Raw genomic sequence first — 8,103 nt, forward strand, 5'->3', positions numbered from 1 at the left:
CCTGGATCCAGATGTGTATATGGGGGGTGGGGGCAAAACAGCACCTATCTGGACACACAGGGGAGGTGAGGGGTGGAAACAGGCATGCAGGTGTGGGGCACTCCCAGGGGGTGGCCTGGCCCTGATCCCACTGCATGGGTAATGGCCCAGGTGAGGCTAAATCCGGCCATGTGGAGCTTCCCCTGCCAAGTGGTGCCAAGTTTCTAATCCATGGGGAGAGCCTCACAGACCAGATATTATGGCTCTGTGGGCCAGATCTGGCCCATGGGCCAGAGTTTGAGCACCATTGCTCTGTCCCATCCTCCCAAAGTCCTGCCATTGACACAAAACCGACTAGCCATTATTTCTGAAAACATCATGCTAGGAAAAAGAGTAATATCTTTCTGTATCAGATTTTCATTCTTCTCTATTCAAAACTTGGTCATTTCATACCAATTATATCATAGCTATATTTATACCAATATAATAATTATACATGCTTTAAAGAACTGTCACTTGTGGGAGTCAAGAAAGGATGCCTTCCAACATTTAGAGCATTGCCAGATTTGCCTAGAAGTATATTATGTTTTTTGCCCTCCAGTCCTTTGAAGGCTCAGGAACTTACAGCTGTTGAAGTGTGCAAGACATGATGCACCAATGGTCTGATACAACACGGCAAATCTCATATTCCCAAATAACTATTCATTTTAGGGTTGGTACTCAATTACTGTTTGTGATTACACCATGTTATTGGCCTCATACTCAATCTGAATGACTTGCATCCCATTTTTTAAAGTAAGGGTGGTAGAAATCAATCATGTAGCATTTGTGAAACACATGTTAATGACATAACAAAAAGGCTTAGCTAGAACTGACCTGAGGATCCGAGAATACTTGCTGCATAGTGTTGATTGGACCATATGGAACACCACTGCCTTCAAAGACTTGTAGCCATTTGGTGGTGGTTCTTTCTGAAAACCTGGGAACAAACAAGGAGCATGTGGTTTAGACTCTCCATTTCAGATTCCGAAGTGCATATAGCACCCTCTCACTGATTTTATCCTAAGCAGTCAATAATATAATAAAAATGTGCCACACATGTTCTTTGGAAATGCAAAGACCGACCCTTAGGGCAAAGAACTTAGTTACACTGACTTCAAATTCAAAAATCTGATTGTCTGAAGTAATCCAGCAATGATGCAAACCAAAATTATGAGCAGCTTCAAATATGGATCAATGGGTTTCCCTCCAGTTCTTAATTACAGCAATGTGCTTCATATTTTTTTTATTTTATTTATTTATTTAACAACAAAAGAAAAGACATGATGTGGGTAAGGGCCTTATGTATGACACTGTTCTATTTTTGTCCAGAAAGAGCTGATTTAAAGCAGTACAGTGTTTTCCCTCCATTACATCTGAAACACATGTCAGAATTAACAACCACAGTTTTTGGTCAGATAACAATATTGACTACATATTTATTTGTTGTAAGATTGTATACTCTGTCCTAAGGATATCCAGTTAAGCACATACACACTGTGCTTACCCTATGTAATTCAAAGTTCCCTGATTTTTCATATAATTTAAAAAGCTTTACCCACTTCCTTAAAAGTATTCAATTTTCAGAGTGCTGGAAGTCCTTCTCTTTATTGTTTTTCTGTCTTCAGATGCATGCAGCTGATTGCCAAAAATGCATTTCTGTGTCTTACCAACATAGCACAGTCTGGAAGCAAAGGAAATAACCAGCAGCTGAAAAGGTGATGCTTTTTATTGGCTTCCGACATTGGGAAGCAGAAATGATACAGAGTCCAACTTCTAACCTCATGTAGGTATGTATCATAATGATCAGACTTTCAAATGAGAATAAATACACACACACACACACACACACACACACATGCACACACATCAGTATATATACATACACCCACTCACAGTCTTAAAAACTGAAGGTGAGGCAAGGAACATGTAAGATTCAAACACCTGAAGCAAGCAAGATGCGATAAGTTTCTTGATAAGTTTACCAGGGAATACCAGCAATGCAAGTAGTTTATCATTACCAAGTTCCTTTAATGGAATAATAAGCAAGAATTTTATTTTTTTATTTCCTAATGCCCAAACTTCTTTTGCTGTGTAATAAAGCATACCTGAAGAAATATTATTTAAAAAAGGACTACACAGAGTAATACAATTTTTCCCCTTCAATGTGTGTTTAAGCTTTGCCACTGTGCTGCCCATTCACCTTGTTTCAGTGTCAGAAATTCACCACAGTTCTCTCTGGTCTTGATTCACCTTAATAACAGGTGCCATGTTTAAAAGGTTGCTCATCCCCTTTTCCAGATCATTAATATAGGACATATATTGGAAGCTGGAGGCACCCTGCTGTCAGCCTTTTACCACAGTAGAGAATGACCTTTTATTCCTACTCCTTGTTTTCTGCCTCCTAGACAATTTTTGATTCATGACAAAACTTTGGTTGTCATCTTGTGACTACTTAGCTTCTTAGCTTATACTATTTTCTGAGAGAATTTTTGAAAGTCAAAGTAAATTATAGCAACCAAGTCTCCTGTATCCATTGCTTCACTGACATATTTAATATATAAGGCACAAATTTTGCAGAAACTGTGCTGGTTGGAGTTGATCATCTTGTAATATTCAACTGTTATATTAATAAATTTTAATGATTATTTTTGCCACCTTACTAGGTACAAAGACGAGGCTCACTGGTCTGTAAACCCCAAGACCATATATAAAACTTTTTTTGAAATACAGAGACAACATTTGGTACTTCTCTGACCTTGCAGTATGCTGCTACCTATGAAAGCTCATGCCTTTCTGAACCAGTTAGTCTCAAAGGTGCCACCCTGCCCTGCCCTGCAATATAGTAGCTGTTTTTATAAGCAATTTAATATTTTTGCTAGAAATTCAGACACTTCCCAAGCTCCTACTTGGCCTGGTGACTTAAGGCTTTTTTAAAATAGTAGGGTCCCCCCCCCCAGCACTGCTTCTTCTGACACCCCACACTCTGCTCATACCTCATCCTTATTACTAAAAAAGTACAGACCCAACATGAGGACTTTCCAAACATCCTTTGTGGCGATAATCGAGGCAAAGGAAGCATTTAGCTTCTCAGCACCCCTCGCCCTTCTTCCTTAATTGGTCTCTTTAGGCCTTTGCAGTCCAACAGACCCACAGATTCTTTCACAGGCTTCCTGCTTATGATAGCCTTTATGTCTTTTTGTTCTTCTCTCTCACAAATTGAATATAGATGTGCTGTATGGTTGAACTCAGATAGTTATTCAATAAAAAGCATACTCTAAAATTGGAGCCTTTTCAACAAGAGTGTCAATTACTTAAGTCTCTATAAACATTATGCTCTCATGGCAAGTCTGATTAATTTTCAAGACAAGTACATTCATCATCAGTAGAGTTACACAAGTGATCTTGAATGTTCTGTGAAGTAAATGCGTGTCACTTTCAAATCATACTTGGGGGCTGCGGGGCCGCCTAGCTTGTAATCACAAGGGAACTTTTGAGGTTTTAATATTTGTCTATGCTTTTTCCTGCCAGGCAAAGAGAGGGAAACTTACTGCAATTTTGTCAAAAACAAAGGGTGCACTATTTTAAAAATAGATATTTTTCAAATAAAATCCCATTGTCTTGGTCTTATTTATTTATTGGTGGTTGGGAAGAAGCCGAGAAGCTTTAAACTCAATCAGTCAGACACGTAACATTTCTACATTCCATTTACCCCAAAGGAGACATCCATCATTTTCTCTGAAATTGAAGCTCTTGACCTAAATCAGATGTGGGATGGCTTCCTTTATCTGTGCTGAAAAGCAGTATGAGCCTGTTTTTATTAACACATGGATAAAACTGTATAAAAGAAAAAAATACATTCAGCTTTCCAAAGGAAGAATACGCCACAACTCTGTCCTCAGTCTCATCCTAAACTATTTTGTTACTGCTCTGCCAACTTTATCGCATGACAGGACAGCAGCATCAATACCTAACCAGCATGAATTAAAAAAAAAAAAAAAAAGAACAAGAGGCTTAAAGTCTATGATTCCTAACCTTGGCTGGATTAAGCTTGGGCCTTTAATAAATTTTAAGGTTACTTGTTCTTTGGCTTTACCGGCAGTGGCAACTGACTACCTAGTAAGCAAAATGCTAAATCATGTTATTTAAGCCAATCAATATTGCAGGCCTTTCCAAGCAAAGGAAAGTGTTGGTATTATAAGTACTCAGCTTTCCAGAATATAAACACAAGGTAGCAGAAGATTAAGATTTTTTCATCAAAAGCATAGAGCTGGGTACCTCCCATACCATGGACATATGCAAAAGTACTGCTCTACTTCAGATCACCCCTTTGTCTGCACAAACTGTGTACACATTTGCTTGCACAGCCTTTGTGTGTGTTTGTTGGCATGGGCTCTGTATGCGTGTGTGCGCACATGCATGTGTGCATGTTTGCACAGGCTCTGTGTGTGCTTGTGTTTGCATGTAGACAAGTCCTTATCCCAGCACTAAGGGCCAGCGAAGGTGGAGTTTTGCACTGGCATGGAGATCCCACGTGCCACATTCTAGAATTGGAGCGCTACACAATTATATATATAAATAAAGTGCTTAGTCCGTCTGTCTGTGTGTCTGTACTTCTCTTGGGGAGCATGGCTCCAGCCAGTGCTGTGTCAAGAATGCCCATCAAGAATGACGGGTGGGGTGTGGCGTGGCTCCAGTGGAGCGGACCAGGTGGACAGGGAGTGGGGGGAAGGCTGGGTGGGTGTTATGGGACCAGACGCGGAGTGGGGAGGAGCGGTGGTGCGGAAGCGGTGGGGGTGGCATGGGGCCAGACACAGAGCGGTGTGGGGGGTGTGGTGTAGGGCGAGATGCAGAGTGGGGGTCACTGGCTTGTAAATTATATGGCCTTCTAGGCTATGTCTGTTTGGGAACTTAACTATACTCCAGAGCAGTCTCTCAAAGCCTGCTGTGTTGCTTTTGACAATCTGCTTCTTAAACCAAGAGCATGTAGGTCAGTGTGTCAAGTGCTGCAAATGCACTGATCAGTACTGTTAAGGCTCTGTGTGTGTGTGCCTGTGTGCATGTGTTTGCACAGGCTACGTGTGGGTGGGTGTTTGTGTGCATGTGCACAGGTTCTGTGTGGGTGTGTGTTTGTGCACATTTTCACAGGCTCCGTGTACATGTGCGTTTGCACGGGCTCCGTGTGTGTATATGTATGTGTATTTGTGCACCATTGCACAGGCTGTGTGTGTGTGTGTGTGTGTGCACGCATTTGCACAGGCTGGGTGTGTGTTTGTGTGCATTTGCTCAAGCTGTGTGTATGTGTCTGTGCATGTTTGCACAGGCTCTGTACATGTGCACGTTTGTGTGCATATCCACACGGGCTTTGTGTGTGCACATGCACATGTGTGTTTGCACCAGCTCTTGTGTACGTGTGTTTGCACCAGCTGTGTGTGCGTGTGTGTGTGCGTGTGCGCATTTGCATAGGCTGTGCACACCTGTGTGTATGCATTATTTGCTGGGTTTTCAGACTTCCTCTCTACTCTGATACTTTAAAATTATTACTACAGTCTTTTGGTAGGACTGATGGGTTTTGGTATTTGTTTTGTTTTCTTTTGTTATTCAGGTAACCAGACTCTTTGAATAGGGACATGAGAAAAAATAACTGATATTTAATTTGTCAAGTTTATTAGAGGGAAAAAAGCACAATGATATAATCACATATCAGTTACTAAGCTAGGCCTACCATGGTAAACTTACCACACTCCAAAGCAGTGTCCTCAAGCTTTGCTGTGCTCCTTCAAACTTGCTACTGCCTGACCTGTTCCACAGGAGGAATAATTAGCACGGGGAGGGGTGGGGGAAGCCCATTGACATTGTTACTTAACAGTGCTGATCAGTGCATTTGGAGCACCTGACACACTGACCTACATACTCCTGGTTTAAGAAGCAGCTTGTCAAAAGCAACACAGCAGGCTTAGAGACACTGCTCTGGAGTATAGTTAAGTTCCCAAACAGACATAGCCTAGAAGACCATATAATTTACAAGCCAGTGACCTTGTAAATTATATGATACTAGCAAATTGCCCATCAAAAATGATGGAGGGGGGCGGGCGGGGGGGAGCCTCTATGTGGCCAGCGCCACCACCCCACACTGCCGCTGCTCTGCATCCAGCCACGTGCCCCTTCCCCCACTCTGCATCCGGCCCCACACCACACCCCCCATACCACTCTGCATCTAGCCCTGTGCCACCCCCACCGCTTCTGCACCACCGCTCCTCCCCACTCCACGTCTGGCCCCATAACACCCACCCCGCCTTCCCCCCACTCCCTGTCCACCTGGCCCACTCCACTGGAGCCACGCCCCACCCCACCCCACCCCACCCTTTATTCTTGATGGGCATTCTTGACACAGCACTGGCTGGAACCATGCCCCCCAAGAGCATTACAGACACACAGACAGATGAACTAAGTGTTTTATATATATAATTGAGTAGCGCTCCAATTCTAGAACGTGGCACGTGGAATCTCCGTGCCAGTGCAAAACTCCACCTTCGCTGGCCCTTAGTGCTGGGATAAGGACTTGTCTACAAGACTCAGGCTGCAGACATAGGGCATTTATACACATACCTTTTCATTCGGTGACACACCAGAGATGCACCACTGATGCGCACTGTGCTGCACCGCGTGCAGTTCTATAAGCAGCAAAATGCGCGCAGAAAATAGCAGCAGTGCACTTTTGAACTAGAGCACCTCCGAGTTCAAAAGTACACCAGCACCATTTGCTCAGCGCTGACGTGGAATTTCGCCACTTATACAACTGCAAGCATTGCAGCGCCAGGTGCCTGAATGTGTAAAAATGCCCCTAAGATCTAACTGTGTATTCAGGCAGGGGCTATTTTTTTGTTCCTAAAATGCTCATTCTACTCTCAGATGTGAGTGTACATCTGAAATCAACAAAAGCTGTGAATGGTTATCAGCACAGAATCTGGCCTTTATTTGTAGAGTCATTTTCAATTTGTAACTGTCTATTACCTACCAGTATTTAGACACTTGAGAAGATTGGGTTTAGTATATTAGTCAGTAGTAGGGAGCTAAGAATATAAGCTTTTCCAATTTCTAGTGCCTACTAACATTGGAACTACAGGGAATATAGGGGGTTGACAAAGTCAGATCATTACTGAACTGCAGACCTTGGCCTTCAGAAAAGGGGCTTACACTTCATTCTCTTTGGTAAAACTTATTTTAAATCCTAAGGAGTGTTCCCATGTTTCCCCTGTACTGAATCATACAGCAGCTGATTGGCATTAAAAAAGGGGGGTGATTAAACCTGCACTTTTTATAAGTAGATATTTCAGATGTCTTTTAAAAATAATCAAGAGCTCCCATTATGTATAAAAGGTTAATGGTTTACAAATAGGAAGAAACTAGTTCTACAATGAAAAACAAAAAAAAATGCTAATGAGTTTGGATTTTTGATTGGTTCGAACTTCAAAAAATGAAACAATGATACATCAGCTTTCACTCGCATGAGCTGTCAACCTGAAATGATGCATTTATGCACCACAATTATACATGTTAAAAAATTAGTATGTACACGGGAATGAGAAAACTATGCTGTTTATGGCCATAAAACCAAAGTTGGAAGTCTAGACAAAAACATTTACTGTTCAGGTACTCAGTCAGTCTCTAAAAGTAAATGTGGCTTGTCCTTAAATCAGAACTAACAGGCATCACTAAAATAATAAAACTATTTTTCAATCATCTACCCAGTAAGCCAATGTAAAAACATCTTTTACTTCAACACAGTACAGGAAATGTCTAAAATATGGATTAAAATTGATCAAATTGGATTATCAAACAAAAAGGATTATATTTTACCCCCCTGGCAAATGTCACTTTTTCTTTTAAAAAAAAAAAAAAATCTCTGCTTTCTATTAATTCCTACTGAGAGTCATGAGACAGCTTTTGCCTAGCAAATTTCAAACCATTAACATGACCTGATTTCCATCTCATTCCTTGGGCAGGCAGGGGTCAGGAATGTTGCAGAAGCACACGCAGTCCCTGGATGATGTGGGGTGGGGAAAGCTAAAAAATGCTGGCACT

General features: G+C 41.8%; 1 protein-coding gene across 1 annotated transcript in view; it reads right to left on the reverse strand.

Annotated features, from left to right (window-relative positions):
- The window catches only part of SUGCT (succinyl-CoA:glutarate-CoA transferase), a 542,264-nt gene that overhangs the window by 285,403 nt on the left and 248,758 nt on the right, over positions 1-8,103 (reverse strand). Inside the window, exon 12 of the mRNA XM_025200042.1 lies at positions 856-958. Within this exon, the coding sequence (XP_025055827.1) occupies positions 856-958 (103 nt within the window). The remainder of the gene's footprint in view (positions 1-855; positions 959-8,103) is intronic.

Source organism: Alligator sinensis, unplaced genomic scaffold, assembly GCF_000455745.1.
Source record: "Alligator sinensis unplaced genomic scaffold, ASM45574v1 scaffold254_1, whole genome shotgun sequence".
Classification (NCBI taxonomy): domain Eukaryota; kingdom Metazoa; phylum Chordata; order Crocodylia; family Alligatoridae; genus Alligator; species Alligator sinensis.